This window comes from Erpetoichthys calabaricus, chromosome 7, assembly GCF_900747795.2.
Source record: "Erpetoichthys calabaricus chromosome 7, fErpCal1.3, whole genome shotgun sequence".
Taxonomy (NCBI): domain Eukaryota; kingdom Metazoa; phylum Chordata; class Cladistia; order Polypteriformes; family Polypteridae; genus Erpetoichthys; species Erpetoichthys calabaricus.
This window is the reverse complement of record NC_041400.2, coordinates 16441150-16458044: the sequence shown is the minus strand read 5'-3', so window position 1 is coordinate 16458044 and position 16895 is coordinate 16441150. Positions and strand designations below refer to the sequence as shown.

At 38.7% G+C, this 16895-nt stretch overlaps 1 protein-coding gene across 2 annotated transcripts in view; it reads right to left on the bottom strand.

Annotated features, from left to right (window-relative positions):
- il11ra (interleukin 11 receptor, alpha) overlaps positions 1 to 16895 on the bottom strand; it is a 193397-nt gene that overhangs the window by 84364 nt on the left and 92138 nt on the right. The window contains exon 1 of one of the 2 annotated variants that reach the window (XM_051929811.1): positions 14953 to 15009. The exons of the other annotated variant lie outside the window; for it this stretch is intronic. Within the exon in view, the coding sequence (XP_051785771.1) occupies positions 14953 to 14994 (42 nt within the window). The 5' untranslated portion in view covers positions 14995 to 15009. Of the gene's footprint in view, positions 1 to 14952; positions 15010 to 16895 lie in introns of those variants that run through there. 2 annotated transcript variants of the gene reach the window in all.

The window sequence follows — 16895 nt, the reverse complement described above, 5'->3', positions numbered from 1 at the left end:
GCGACAAACATGCTTCTTCTTAGATGGTCCTGCAGGAACACGGAAAACGTTTCCCCGCCCACCAACACTCCTTATTCCCCGGCCCGCGTCCACCCCCGCTCTCCAGGCATTCACACTGCCTGCTCATGTGCTGGACGCAAGAACTCACCAACCACCCCTGCACGCGCTACACTGAATGGATCAACGTGTGTCTACCTGGTGCAGAGAGGCGTGGGTAAGCCGTTGAACCCCATTCGTGATGGAAACCGGGGCTTGCAATTGTTCCCCACGAACGGGGAATTCCCAGTAAGTGCGGGTCATACGCTCGCACTGATTACGTCCCTGCCCTTTCGTACACCCTCGCTACTACCATTGTCGGGTGATACAAAACACGGCGTCACTCCAGCTGTAAGCCGCGTTGACTGTTCATTTGCCTTCCATGGCCACCGCTTCAAATGTATTTCATGGAAACAACACTTCTTTCAATGTTATACAGATTCCTGCATCAGGTAACTGCACGCACGCTACACTGAATTGATCAACGTGTGTCTACCCGGCGCAGAGAGGCGTGGGTAAGCCGTTGAACCCCATTCGTGCTGGAAACCGGGGCTTGCAATTGTTCCCCATGAACGAGGAATTCCCAGTAAGTGCGGGTCATACGCTCGCACTGATTATGTCCCTACCCTTTGTACACACACCATTCCCTCGCTACTACCATGGTCGGGTGACTTGGTGGATTATATATAGAAAAGCAGCCAGAACCGCAAAGAACAATGAAAAGTCTACGTGGCTCAGAGGTGCATGTGGACTGTGCAAAGACGAAAACGACTCAGGTGACGAGTTGGGGGTGGGCACATGAGCAGGCAATGCGTACTGAACAAGAAATCAGCAGACTAGCATGACGGAGGGGGCGGAATGGGCGTCCTTCCCCTCTCCTAACGTTCCGCCCTCTGCGCCCAAGTGCCGTCCACCCCCGTCCCTCTCTCTGGGAGGAGAAGGCGCGACGGCGGTCCTCTAGTTTTCAGTCACGGACAATTGTATGTTGGTTCGTGCCGTGCATTGTTACAATGTTACTTTTCTTCGTGGTTTATTAAATTACGGATTTTTCAAATGTTCATTTTTTCCCTGTGCTTAAAAATCATTAAAAAAGCGGCCTGATTATGGTATGGTATGCTACGCCGCGGGTTGGCTAGTGTATGATAACAGTCATAACATTACACATAATAAATGAAGAAAAAAGTCCAAAAGTAAAGCCTGAAAGATGAAGCAGGGTAGCAAACTACTGTATACTATACCTGATACTGTTGTGTCATTATTCTAGTCTGTGTAAAGGAAGCATTTGGGGTATGCGTGGAAATGGGCCTTGTGATGGACTGGCACTCTTGTCCAGAGCTATTTCTGATTTTGTGCCAAATGCTACCAGGACAGATTTCAGTCCCGATAACCTTTAGTTGAATTAAATGTGTCTAAGAAAGTGACTAAAGTAGAGACACTGCTTCAGTAGTGTGCTTCAAAAGCAATCTATGAAACTGCACACTGTACCTCAGTGTTGACCTGAGTCTCCCAAAAGGAAAAACAAAAATTAAAATCACCAGAAGATGTTAGACTAAAAACACTCTCTTTTGTGAAACAATGGTTCAAAGTCTCAACTCCATTCATAAATATTATTCCTTGAAATTTATGAAGAGGAGTGCTTCCTTCCCAAAATGTATATGAAGCAGTATCCTCTACAGCTACTACATTTCTTGTTACTGGCACTCACCCTTCATAAACTGTCTAGGGAAAAAAATTAAATTCAAAATCTTTCAAAAACCTGGTTCCATAAGTATGCACACCCCGAAACTAATATTTTGTTGAAGTCCCTTTTGATTTTATTACACCATTACACAGTCTGTCTAGTAGCTTGGTATATCTTGCCTTATCATTATTTTCCCTTCCTTGTGAAAATGTTCTAGATCTGTCAAATTCCAAGGGAGTCTTAGGTGCACAGCCCTCTTCAGGTCTCCATGCAAATTTTTAGTTGGATTCAGGACTGGGCTGAGGATAGGCTATTCCAGAATGTTGACCTTCTTTTGTTTATGACATTCCTTTTCTTGATTTTGATGTGGATGGTTGCTGTGCTGAAAAGTGAAATTCCTCTTCATCTTTAGCTTCCTACCAGATGCCTGAAAGTTTTGCGGCAAAATCAACTGGTATTTGGGGCTATTCAGGAAAGCCTCTATCTAGAAAAACAGCCCCAAAGCATTGATGCTGCTGCCACCATGCTTCATTGTGAATATGGTATTGTTTTGGTAATGTGCTGTGTTGCTTCTGCACCAAAAATATCTTTTGGAAAGATGGCCAAAAAGTTCAGCCTTAGTTTTATCAGACCATAACACATTTTCCACATAATTTTGGAAGACTGGATGTACCTTTTTGAAAATTTTACTTGACTTTGGATGTTTTTCTTTGCAAGAAAATGCCTCCAACTTGCTATCTACCCCTTATGGGTGATTGTTATCACATGTATGGAGCAACTACTGTTTGTCAAAAAGTTTTGCAGTTCCTTAAATGTTGCTGTAGGTCTCTTGACAGCCACCCTGGCCAGTTTATTTCCGTGTCTTCTTATTGGTTTTGGAGGGATGTTCTGTACTTGATAGTGTCATATTTTATCCATTTGTTGATGATTGTCTTCACTGTACTGTGTGGTATTTCTAAATCCGTGGATATTCTTTTGTACCCCTCTCCTGACTGATATCTTAAAAAAAAAAAAAAAAATTTGAAAGTTCTTTGTGGACTCCAGCTTTTGCTGTAGGATGCAACCAAGAAGATGTCAGAAAAGGATCAGCTGAACTTTACTTAGAGGCAATTAGTTCATTTAATGGACAGCAGAAGTATGGTACTATTTAACATTAGGTTCAATGTGATTGGTTGATTCTGAAAACTGTCACATCCTTAACTATAAAGGAGTGTATAGAATTATGCAATCGGGTTTTTAAAAATTTTTGTTATTGACATTTTATTTCCCAACATTTTTGTATAGGTGTAAACTATTTTAGCATGGTTTGTCTTGGTTTCATTTTTACAACACAAAAACCTGCCATTTTAACAGGGGTGTATAGACTTTTTTACAAAAACTGTATATTGGATTCATATCCCCATTATTGAGGAATGAGCCACAAAATTCAATATCAAACATAAACTGTCAACTGTCCATACTTCAACTTTCTTTTCCTTTTTAATACAACAGGATGAAAATCAATAAAACTTTAATCTGGAATTGGAAATAATAAACAATTGTGACACTTATTGCAGCACCCTCAAAAGCATAAATGTCACCTAAAAATATTACATTACCAGATTCTCTTACAAAAGATAAAAATCTCCATTTCTGGGCAAGATCTCAGTTGTAACTTCTTTAGATAAACAGAGCACGGTTTTGTGCCAATAAAGATGAAGATAATAATTAAATTGTTATGCACAGCATAATGCTTCTTTCCAATTAGGGGAAGAAAAAGGATTAGGAAAAGAGTAAAAGCCATTTCCTTATTTGACAGAAACATGTGCATTTGGTTAGAGTTAATTAAACACATATTTAAGCAAATGTTCTAAAAGCAAAAACAAAATAATAACCACGTATGGGACGATGACTTCAGAAATAGGGTTTAGTGAAGTGGTTCTCAAAGGGAGGCGAGCACACACAGAAACTATGAATTATGTTATGACTTTATGCCCCACTTTGCCTATATGAGTAATAAGCAACAACAAGAAAATGAATTAAGTAAGATAACACCAGAAGCAGAAAGGAAATGTAACAAAAAAGGACCACCTCCACCCACTTGTGCATTACAAGTACCCTCTCATCCTCCAACTCACACTTGCCAGTACCGTAAAATAGATCATTATCTTAATTGCATATTACATGTTATTATAATTCTCTTCTGCCTGGTGAGTGTGTGTGCTTGAGGGTTTGTATGCTTGTGTGTGCACATTAAGCCAGTCACGTAATCTCCCTTCAGCTCTGTTGTTCAGAGAAAACATAAAAGCAATTTCTAATGTGGTTCTCTGATTGCTCTGATGTGCTTTTGGGGCACCTCTGGGTGATAAGCCGACGATCACTAAACACAGACATAATTAAAAACATAACCATCAGAAGCCATGGTCCTTAATCTTGTTCCCATTCTTTAAATCGGTAGACAGCAGAAAAGTCTGAAAATCAATAGAAACAGATTTACAGCCAGCGTAGTTTCTCATTCCAGCAGACTAAAAAGCTGACTGTGGCAGTTCTCCTCTTTCTTTACTGCTGCACTTGCCCAGGCTTATGAGGTATACACCATGCACACTCAAGTTTGTCTTTTTCTTGTTATGTGGCAAAACAGGCTATTTTGCTAAATTTAATTTTAAATTAATCTAACAGAAGGAAATACGGGCTTAGAGATCCTAAAAATCAACAGGAAAACTGAGCGTTAACCCCATAAAAAAAACGGAAATATACACAATTTTCTTCTTTTTTATGGATTTATATTGAGATGCCACATCACACTCCTTCCTTATACAATATCTACATAATACTGGGTGCAATTCAGGAATAAACAAAGGATTATGAAAGTATTCAGACCCCTTCACATTTTTCATGTTCTGGCCTTGTGCTAAAATCATTTACATTCATATGAAAAAGTATGGGAACCCCTCTTAATTCTTTGGATTTTTGTTTATTATTGGCTGAGCTTTCAAAGCAGCAACTTCCTTTTAATATATGACATGCCTTATGGAAACAGTAGTATTTCTGCAGTGACATTAAGTTTATTGGATTAACAGAAAATATGCAATATGCATCACAACAAAATTAGACAGGTGCATAAATTTGGGCACCCCAAAAGAGGTATTCCATCAATACTTAGTTGAGCCTCCTTTTGCAAATCTAACAGCCTCTAGACGCCTCCTATAGCCTTTGATGAGGGTCTGGATTCTGGATGGAGGTATTTTTGACTATTCTTCCATACAAAATCTCTCCAGTTCAGTTTAATTTGATGGCTGCTGAGCATGGACGGCTCCATAAGCTTTATCACCACAGTCGTGGAAAGAGTGGCATTGCTCATGTACTTTGTCTCCAGATCTGCCGCAATCAAAATTTTATGCCAAATTTATCAGGCTTGGTTAAGATGTATTGCAAGAAAGGAAAAATGGACCTGAGTTGGAAACAGTTGCTCATCAACAGTAATACATTGCCCTGGTTTGTAACTCAGAACACAGTTCTCAACAAAATGTTGCCAGATGTCCAAGATCACAGCAAATCTGTCGTTTTTCACACGTTCTGCACAGGTGTCTTTGTTGTCAAAGTGCAAATGCCGCATGATACTCTGATAAGGGTCATGGGGCATCGTATCTTTCATTGTTGGTACAACAAATAGTTCTGACCAGGCATCAACCACAACACCAGGGGCCTCATGTATAAACGGTGCGTACGCACAGAAATGTTGCGTACGAACCTTTCCACGCTCAAATCGCGATGTATAAAACCTAAACTTGGCGTAAAGCCACGCACATTTTCACGGTAACTCATACCTTGGCGTACGCAATTTCTCCGCTCGGTTTTGCAGACTGGCGGCACCCAGCGTCAAAGCAGTGCTACTGTTCCTATGTGGTTACTCTTTCTTAGATCCACATCCACGGCGGCAGCTTTGTCAAATACACTGAAATTAACCGCATATCGTTCATAAATTTAATGCATCTGATTGTAATTAACCTGTAACAATATAATGGTCCACAGAATGGTCAAACTACTGTTCCTGTGTGCTCATCCTTTCTTTCTTAGCTCCACATTCCTGACGCGGCTTTATAAATACACTGAAATTAACTGCATATTGTTTATTAGTGTAATGCATCTGATTGTAATTAACCTGCTGCAATATAATGGGCCAGGGAATAGCCATAGTATTCCAAATACCATAACTGCTTTAGCGTTGTTACGCTCACTGCATCTTGTTCTTCTTTTTGCTGCTCCCGTTAAGGGTTGCCACTGCGGATCATCTTTTTCCATATTACTCTCACTGCACCACTCGGAGTATTTATATCACTGTATCTGAGTGTGAATCACAGCAGCAGATGATCGGAAAGAGAATGATCGGTATATAGTTTCAAGTACACATTACCTCAACTACGGCAAAAAGCGTCAAAGCCTTTCCTGTACGGACCTTGCGTTTCAGAAACAGTTTCATCCCAAGAACTATAAACGCACTCAATCACCTCACTGTAAACTTGCACTACAGTTATAATATTGCACAACCTGCGCTACTTTATAAAGCGCGTATGATGACAATATCATTTTTAAGATGAAATGCAGCAAAATATGTTGCTTACAGTATACAGATAAAACTTTAACTTCATTTAAATAATCTGTATTGTTAATAAATAAACATGTGAGGACACGGTGCCGCAGCGTATAGCTGGTTCAAGGATAGCTCCTGCCTTGCGCTGTATTCTTGCTGGTGCTGACGCGACACTGGAAGGATAGACGAATAGAATAATTAAACATGTACTACGAAGATATTTCAATGTTCCTTAAAAGTTTTGAAGAATCGGCATTCTAAGCTTACAAATGGCTTAACGTCTATTATAGAGCTGATTGTGTGGCGATTGGAGAAAGAAAAGTATGGACAGGAATTGGAGGTTTGAAAGAGACAGTACTTCTGTAATAATTTATTTAATTGAAGGTCACACATGGTGCAGCAAGCCTCTTGCGTGAGCTATGAACAATCACTGCACCACCGTGTTCCCATGTTTAATAACATGCTTTCATTCCTATCATCATGAAAATGATATCACGTATACATCTCAGTATTTTAATTATTCAGAGAGCTGTAATATGTCGAATGTAATGCATTCTGTGCCCTGTCGGAGAAAGAGAAAGAACGGAAGCACGTAGTGATTCACACACATAGAGCACATAGAAGATCAAACACAGAAAAAAGCATTTAACATGCTACTTGAGAAACTAGTAAAATAAACGATTTTAAGATGAAGTTTATGATGTTCTACTTTAATGGCAAAATAAACAACGTGATTAAAGTGGAAATTTCGAGATTAAAGTTGACATTTCGTGCTTTTTTCCCACTGTGTGCCTATGTTTTTTGTTTGTACCCTAATACGCTTTCATATGACACTCAGACGGTGGGCTACGACTCGCCTTTTCACAGCGACTTTGATATGTGATTTCTTTTTTATTTCGGGCACTGTGCGACTTTGTGAAGTTGAGCCTTCGAGTTTCTCCGACACTGTCACTCGATCAGCTTCCTTTTGTTGATTATACCACTGTTTAAACCAACAAATAGTACGTTTTTCCTTTGCCTCCACTTGGTATTCGCTGAAATTCTTATATTTTCTCCCGTGCTTTTCCCATCGTCTTTTCACAGAAGGCTATTTATATTGATTTGCATATTCAAAGCGGCGTAATTCTGGGAGGAGTTGGGGCGGGACAGAAGGCGCGTGCACGTGCATTACTTTTCACGCAAATCGGGATTTATGTAGTAGAAGAACGTGAAAGTATGCGTGCGCACAGATTCCTGCATCTGGATTTTTCTGTGCGTACGCACAATCCCGCTTTTGTGCTTACGCCATGTTATAGTGTGAGTTCTACGCACGGCGTTATACATGAGGCCCCAGCTGTGGTCATCGCTGCTTTTGAAAAAAATGGAGATAAACACCATAAACTCAGGGAGGCAAGTTCGTTGTGCCACGTGAATGTGACTGAGAGAATAAAACTGAATAAAAATAAATAAATAAAACACTAACTTTTTCAGGTAGCAAAAATGTACACCGGGTGTTACAGACTCAAATCAAATGTATGTTTTTATTGCATAACAGTAATAATAATAGCAGCTCACTACTCAAAACGGGGAGTACTGGGGCTCAAACCTACAAGCTCTTGATTACAAGGCAGCAGTTCTTACCTCTACACCAGGTTTTTTTTACTCATTGACAGCAACATGTAAATTGAATGATTTCCTTTTCTTTGCTTACTGTATATTCTTGAATAAAAGCGCTCTTGTTTTGCTATACCTTTTGTGAAAGTGTTTATCTGATATTTAGACTTCAGTCTTCACACATTCTACAATTCAGGTCAGCATTGTGTCAATTATTATTATAACATAATAATGTTATTATAATAACATGTTTTAGTTATGTGTTCAACATAAATTGACATTGACATTTCTTGCCTTGCATTTCCTGTCATCCGACATTTACCCAGATCATTGTAGACACAGAATACACATGAGGTGAATGTATTCCCAAAAACGATACATTATTTACCCTGTACCAGTGCATGCTCCCCTACCTGACCTAATACAATTCTAGGAACTGCACACCCAGATAAACAGACTTGAGCTGGGAGAACTTCAGCTGCGTCGGTGGGAGGGATGGGAAAGCAGGCTGCTTGCTGATTGTGCTGATTGACACATTTACAAAACAAAGATTCTGATGAAGAGGTGCGAAGAAATTTCAGGTGGCCCGGCATTACGATGTTTTTCATAGACTCCAGGGATTCTAGCGTTAAGTACCTTTCCCATGGGTAATAATGTCTGAAATGTGTTTATTAAGTAAATTCTTTTCTATAACCACTGTAAATATATTGTTCAATGTTGGTGCTAATTGTATTATAATTCCTCGTCACACTTTATTTTAGGTACTGCAACCAAGACCTTAACAAAGGCTTCTCTTGGTCTTCATAACATCTAAGAAACATAAGTAGTTTATACATCATTCTACTGTGTGGCATATTGACATGATGGTAAAATTACTTGTTAATAAAAATTATTCATATGCCTTATACTAAATATGAAATATCAAGAGAAATGTGTCTCAATTAAGCACCTCAATCTACTACAAAGTGAAGTTTTGTTAGTAGGTCACATTACAGAGATGAGTAACCATTTTACTGATGCGATACAATTGTTATGAAGACCCAAAGAAGTGTTTGTCAAGGTCTTGTTACATAATAGTAAATAAGTGGTAGATTATTTTTTTTCAGTACCTGAGCTAAACGGTTACCCAGTTATTGTAGCAAATCTCTCTTACTAATTCAAAACAAATTGTACATCTCAAGAATGAGGCAAATTCTAATTTCTCACTTCTTTTGTGTTTCAAACCTTTGAGCATTTCTTAATAAACAATAAAATTTTACATGGCAAATTTTGATTTTTCCTTTTTACTGCTTAGCTCAGTTTAGGGTCCATAGAAGTCAGATACTATCCCAGAAGCGTTGGAAGCAAGGTGGAGACCTTTATTTTAATATGAATTGTGATACATTTCTGTTTTTTGGCTTGTTCTAAATGCTTACCCAATTTAATGCATATAGTCATTCATTTTTAAATCTGATTTTATAGTTTAGGCTATGTTGATTGGTGTCTTTTAATTGCCAGTTTGAGTGAATGTGGGTGTAGGTACTCTTCAGATATACTGGTGCCCTCTTTAAGGTTGGGTCTTGCTTTCAAGTTCAAGAAATTTGTACATAAATTGAGTTACCCTTCTTAAATTTTCCTCAATTCCATGGTCAGGGGTTTTCATTTTAACTCTTCATAATGTAGACTGCCTCCTACAACATGCCACAGGGCTTTTAAAACTTATTTGATTCATATACTACAGCATGTGCAGCTTTACACTTTGCAGTTTTAATTTTCATATTGCTAATTTTCAAACCTAATGTTTCTGTATCATGTATCCATTGCTGTACAAACACAAAAATTCAGCCTTCTTAATGCTTCAGAAATACCGAGACATTAACAACTGTGATATCTGTAGTAATTCATTTTTACAACAGAAAAAACAGCATTTATGTTATAAATGGAGCTGTTTCTTACAATGTTTAGTAGTTAAGATGCAGCACAAGGCTCCCTCTTTCCAGTGATACACCCACCTGTGGACAAACATCGCCTTTCCTTATTAAGAGTACAGTAACACAGAAGAACCTCTGTTTAGGTGGGTACGTCTACAGAGCTTTCTTGGTCTAGACAAGTTATTTTTTATTTATTTACTTTTTTTAAGATTTTTATTTCTATGGGGAGAGACCACAGGATTAGTACAGAAGGCCTCATTTCTGGTTTAATGATCTTAGAGTCGCTGAGATGTGGCTTGAAGGCACTGGCTTGAATCAACTACACTCATTTACAATACTTAACTCCAGTTTTTAACAGTTCAAACAATCCAGTTTAAATAGTGAGCTCAAAGGATCATGAAAATATCACATTGTATAAGCCGGTTTACAATCATGTCTGGAAAAAAAAAATTACCAAATCAGACTGCTTGTTGATCGATGGGAGTACCCCTTCACTTTAACAGTAGAATTACCAGAGCCTACGAAAAAACTCATAGATCCAGCCCACTTTAAATCCGTTCGCACCTCTCCGCCAGTGTCTTTTGTCCTCTAAATGTGCAGATAACGACAAGCTGCAAGCAGCTGGCTATTCCATCCCCCCACCGACTTAGAACATGCACGAACTTCTCCCAGCTCATGCCTTGATTGATTATCTGGGAGTGAAGTGGAGTTTTAGAGTAGAAATAATAGATTTTGGAACACACGCATTTCATGTAATCTGTGTAAACACATTTTTAAAACAGAAACGTTTTTCATATTATAGTTGTAAATGACAAAATGTAGGAATAAACTATATAATGTATGAAGCCTGAAGTCCAAAGATCAAGTAAACACTTTCACAAAAGGTTCAAGGAAAAGACAACAGCTTCCATGGCGTAGCGGTAAAATTGGCTGACTTGTAATTAAGAGTCCCCGGTTCGATCCCAACTCTCTCCTATATTTGCTGTTGTCAGTAGTGAGCTGCTCTTATTGTTAATATTATACAGTACACACATACATTTGGTTTGCATCTGTAACACACGGTATGCATTTATAGGACTTGTAAAAGTTACTGTTTTTTTTCACTTTTATTCTCTCTAAATCACAATCACGATACATACTATGGCCCCAAACCCAGAGATATGACGCTGTTAGTTTTTATTTGAAACTGGGAATAACTGGAGATGTGAGTGGTGTTTTGAGACAATGGAACTGGACATTCTCTCATCTGGAGGGATTAAAGCTGACACACAAACGCTAGCGAATCTGCCTTCTTCGTATCTCATCGTCACTTGATTTTTTTTATTCAGTTTTATTGAGTGTTCCTGCTCACACTGAAGTAGTATGCATAACATTGCATAACATTATTCATATTATTCATATTCATTCGCATAACATCTTGCAGTTTGTAATTAGTGACCACGTGTTTTTTTTCCCCGATCTTGCCAGTTCCCACATGTTGCTGTATGCTGTTTCTTTTGTACTCCAGGACATGCAGAGGAAAGAATAGTACAGAGCAGTAACTTCAGCGCTATATGCAATCATCAGATTCAAATGTTAACAGTTCACACACACGCAAGGATCGTCCTTTCTACATTTACAACGTGTGTACCTGTTACAATGTACACACTTCTCTCTATGCTGTGGTTTCTATTACACACCTGAAAGAAAGAGACAATATATATGTGAAAACATCATCGCACTAATGCAATATTATTTGAAAACGCGTCAGATCAGGTATGAATTTATGCTGGTGCTGTTACAAGGAGCAAGGTAAAAACAATATTAAAAATATATATACATATATATATATACACTATAGTTATAATAGGTGACACATGTAAAAGTAGACTCCAGATCATGAACAAGACCTTCGTGACACATATGCCTGTTATGATAATCACCATGTTGATTTATGAGGACTTCTTTTCCATACAATTCGCAATGTCAGTGACATCCTCGAGGGTACTGACAGAAGGGCTTCTTGGTTTCAGTGTACTGCTCACTGAACCAGTCCTATGCAACTTTTTCATGTATTACACAGATAGATAGAACTTTATTTGTCCTTAGGGGATATCTGGCTTTTAACAGAAGCTCTTAAATAAATAAATTGATAGATAAATAAATATATATACACACACACGCTATGGTCTGAATAGACACCAGAATGCCTAAAAAGGAAGTAAATTTTAAAAAGAAAGAAAAAAACACTCTTAACAGAATATTGAGATAGAGCTCCACGGTCAAAATATGCTGTTCCAATGAATGAAGGGAGGGTCTTCACTCCAGCATGCACACAGATAACACAACTGGCCCAGTGCAAGAATGATAATGTGAGTAGGCCCTGAAATGAACTAGCAACTTATATAGGGATGAATAGACATTGGATACCCAATGACCGTGATCTGAATAAGTGGGTTAGAAACTGAATGGATGGATGGGCTGTGCTTTTATCATAATCATATTGGAGACAACAAAATTAAAATGTGATGGTATTACGGAAGAAGCAGAGGTCTGACATACAGTGTACACTGGCAATAAGACTTGTAGTACATGAATAAAAGGATAAAGGTCTGTCCTTCAGACAGCCAATCCTTTCCTTTGGTAATTTTTCTTAAATTATCTAATGTGATAATTAAGTCTTTCTCCACTCTGAGAAATGTTCATCTAACCACCCATTTTCTGAACCTCCCTATGACATTCTTTCTCTAACAGGCTTAATTCAGTTAAGGGTCATGGGGGCACTGAGCCTATTCCTTCAGCATCTAGCACAAGACAGGAATCAACTTCCGACAGAGCATCAGTCCTGTTTTATTTATTAAATAGTTATGTGGAATTGTTATGACTGAGTGTGGGTGTTTCTTATGCTTGAAAATGGTAAACTGAACTGGTATTCCACTTTACACATAATATTTTACAATCTGTTAAATATTTTGATATAAAACAACTGTATATTTTTTACTCATTTTCTATTGACAGAAAACTACATGTCAACTGCAAAAAGCAATGTTTAACATCCTTATGGGATGCACACATTTTAAAACACTCCACAATGAAGTGAGTTGATTATTAAGGGACTGGCTTGCCTGTATATCCTCAAATGCAACTCTTGGGAGGAAATCTCTGGTGTTAACCTTTAAGATTTATTACCCTATTACCTGACTAATAAATGACTGCTTTTATATTTGCGTAGAGCAATAAGGAAATAATGTGTTCTCATATGTGGAAAACCATGCCAACTTTATTTTAAAAATTCTAACTACAACAGATACAGACTTATAACAAGGACATATACTGTAAATAAATAAGGCCATCTCAACACAAATAAGCTTACTGTTTTCAGAATTAAAAATGTGGGATGTCACCATAGTGCAATTTTAGCTTTGCCTCCTCTTAGCTGATTTGAGTGTACCCCATGACAGCCTGGCTTTGCATTTAGGATTGGTTCGGTTCTTGCTTTGCACCTGCTAGATATCAGGATAGGCTTCGCATCTCTGTGATTCTGTATTGAACTAAGGAGGTTAGGAGTATGGATGGGTCTTTAAATGCAACACACAAACATTTCAATACAACATTTCTACTTAAAAGAAAGATCCTGGAATTTCTTAAAATAATATTATACTAATTAAAAGATCAGAAAAAGAATTAGGTATAGAATAACTTAAAGACTGCTACTTCCCAGGCCCAGCAAACTGTGCTTGAATCCTGCACCAGGTCACTGTCCATGTGAAGTTAGCACATTCTCCCCATGAGTTTGTGGATCTCCATCTGGATACCCTGGTTTTCCTGCCACTCCCCTAAAGATTTGCAGCTTAGATTAACTGGTGACTCCATGTTGACTTTGTCTGAATGTGTGTGTGCACATGACTGGGCCCTTCAATGTTTGTAACCAGTACTGCAAAACTAGGATCCAGTGCAATTCTGAAATAAATTAGGCTGATTTGAGAATGGTATTAGAAATGGCATCTCAGTGATGCTTTTAATTAATTGTGACAGGAATTGTCTATAGTGATAGACAAGGACTACTTGCTTGAACACAATGAACACTTGAAAACAGATGTTTGAAAAATAATACAAAAAGCAAAAAGGTCCTGTCACTTTTTAGACTTTAGATATTTTCACATGGTAGAATTAAGCATTAGTTTTATAGAATCAGCACAGCACTTAGAAGTTACATTTGACGCTAAACTGTTTTTTAAAATACACATCACAATACTATTTAAAACCTGCATTCCTACATATAGAGTATAGTAGCCCTGTTTATTTTATGCTGCTTTCCATTTAAAGTGGGAAGTTGGAATTTCAGAGTTCCTAGTCAGAATTTTCAACTAGAACGCCCCATTAAGTTAGATTTACAACTCGGGGCTTGTCTGTCATGTCCAAGGTTGTCCAACTTCAGATCATGATTTCAGTCCAAAATGGTGATGTACGCTGCAAACTTTAGTGAAAGCTGTAGTATTACACTATTTATTATCACTTTTGTTTATTATCACTATTGGTGTCTCATTAAGTTAGTCATATACACAGTACTGTCTAACTTCTATCTGTGGACATGTTGCTGCCATGTTTGAATACGCAAAATACCACGTAATGCATTATTCAGTAGTTGCCTGCATGCCAAAGGGGCAAGCACAACAACGGTTTTCCTGGAAGAGACCATATTGTTTTACTGGAGAGCAGTCAGCTCGGGTGTGACGTCATTCCCAGCTCTGACATCTGAGTTCCAAGGTAAATTGAATGCAAGATGAGAAGCTAATTTTTATTTCTAGCAGAACTGATTACAACGTGGTATTCACAGGCTATTCTAATTGTTTTATTTGTAGCCTTCAGTTTGTTCAAACTAGTTTTCAAAACCATTCTTACAAATAAAACTTTATATGGCCTAGGCCATTTATCAGAACTTACACATCCATTTGTACATAACAAATTGCACATTATGTCCATGAAGAACAAGAATACTAAAACAACAGTGTAAAGATAAGCTTAGAGCTACACAACCTAAGAACAGTGGAGATATCTGCCTGCTTGTGTGACAGGTGCTTCACTAGTCTCGGTACTTAAATCCAGGCTGGAGACCTCTTTCTTTAGTCAAGCATACGCTGATTAGAGTACAATGTATACTGTATATCAGAACTGTTACTAACCCTCCTCTGTTCTGTTTCTTTCTTGGTATCCTGCTGTGGCATTTGATGTCACTGCTACAGTATATGCCAAGCCATTACTCCTGCCATGGGGAAAAAAACACCAGAGATACTGGTAACCCTGGACTCCAAGGATAAAATAGGTTAGACTTGTTAGACTGCTAGAAGACTCTTATATAATACTACAGGAGTGGATAGGCTGCCAGTTTGCCTAGGTCGTCAAAGCTGTTACTGTTTCTAGTTGTGTCTTTTATCTCCAATCCTGGGGGACAACCCCTCGGGTTTATTGTCTCCAGGAATGCTGTTGATTTGAGGATTTATTTTCCCCTCCTCTGCTGCCAACTTTCCACACCACTATAATTTTAATTTATATTATGGTAATAAAAGTAATTTTGCTGTGTGGCTTAGTTTGTACTTCTTTGTTTATAGATTATGTGATTTTTCACTGTAGCTGTAAGCATGTTACAACTCAGTGAAGAAGGAAATGCAAAAATAAATTGGTTTGTTTACCCTATCCTGAATGATTAATAATCAATTCTGAAGCAATGCTTTTAGGTTAGCTAAGATAGAAAACTAGCTCTAAGGCACACATACCAACATATCCTCATTTGATAACACTGGGTGAATTTAAAGACTCAACCACGGCTGAGAATTGTATGTTTTTTGACAATAGGAGGAAGTCTATGCCAATAGGGAGACCATGCAGACTTCACTGTACCATAGTGATGCTTCCTAATGGTAACCATTGTGGCGGACAACCCAGCCAGGACGCCCAAAGAGGAGAAAGATGGGGGAAAGCAGCTACGGTGGGACACTGCCTCCCCCAAGACGCTAGATGGCAATGTCCCTGCAGCACATAGGTACCCCAGGTTCCCGCAATTCACCATGGGATTTGGAGCTTGGCTTCTCAGCCATACTGGATGCCATGGGTACCGCCAGGAGACGCTGAGGGGGGACTTGAAGACTCATATCTTTTCCATAGCCCGGAAGTACTATCGAGTCATGAGGACAGAAGTTCCGAAGTATGACAGAAAACTCAACTTCTCCATCTGACCCGGAAGTGCGAGCCAGTCACCTGGGTGGAAGGACAGAAGCACTTCCGGGTCAAGGACTATATAAAGGACTGTTGGAGACCCAGCAAGCGAGCCAGAGTTGGGAGGTAGTCAGATAGAGCTTGCTGGGAGGAGTGGAGGAGAGATTTGTGTGGATTGGTGGTATTGTTACTATTACTTTTGCATGTGTATGGTGGCGGAGGTGCTTTTGGGCACTATTACAAGAAGAAAAAGCATTAACACTAGAATTACCAGAGCCTACGAAAAAACTCGTATATCCGGCCCACCTTAAATCGCTTCTTAAATCCGTTCACACCTCTCCGCCAGCATCCTTTGTCCTCTAAATGTGCTGATAAAAGACAAGCTGCCAGCAGCCGGCTATTCCAACCCACCACCGAGTTAGAACGTGAGCGAAGTTTTCCCAGCTCACGCCTTGATTGATTATGTGGGAGTGAAGTGGAGTTTTACAGTGGAAATAAGAGATTGTTATTCTAAAGTAATCTGTGTAAACACATTATTAAAACAGAAACTTTGTCATATTTTAGTAATAAATGTTACAAAAATGTAGTAGGCATAAACTATAGAATGTGTAAAGCCCGAGTTCCAAAGATCAAATAAACACTTTCACAAAAGCTTCAAGGATGGTACAACAGCCTCTGTGGCGTAGCGCGTTAAGATTTGCCTCTTAGAGCACAACAACTCTGCCGCCTCACAGACCTGAGTTCGATTCCCCGCTGGGGATTAAATGTTGCTTTTTTTTTTTTTCTTTTTAACCTCAAACGGACATAAAATTTATAAATTGGTATGCACTGTCAGTTAATGAGATCGTTATATTTTCATGTGGGATGCTCCTTTTAAAATGTTTTTTTAACAATTGAGACTGCAATTAACAGG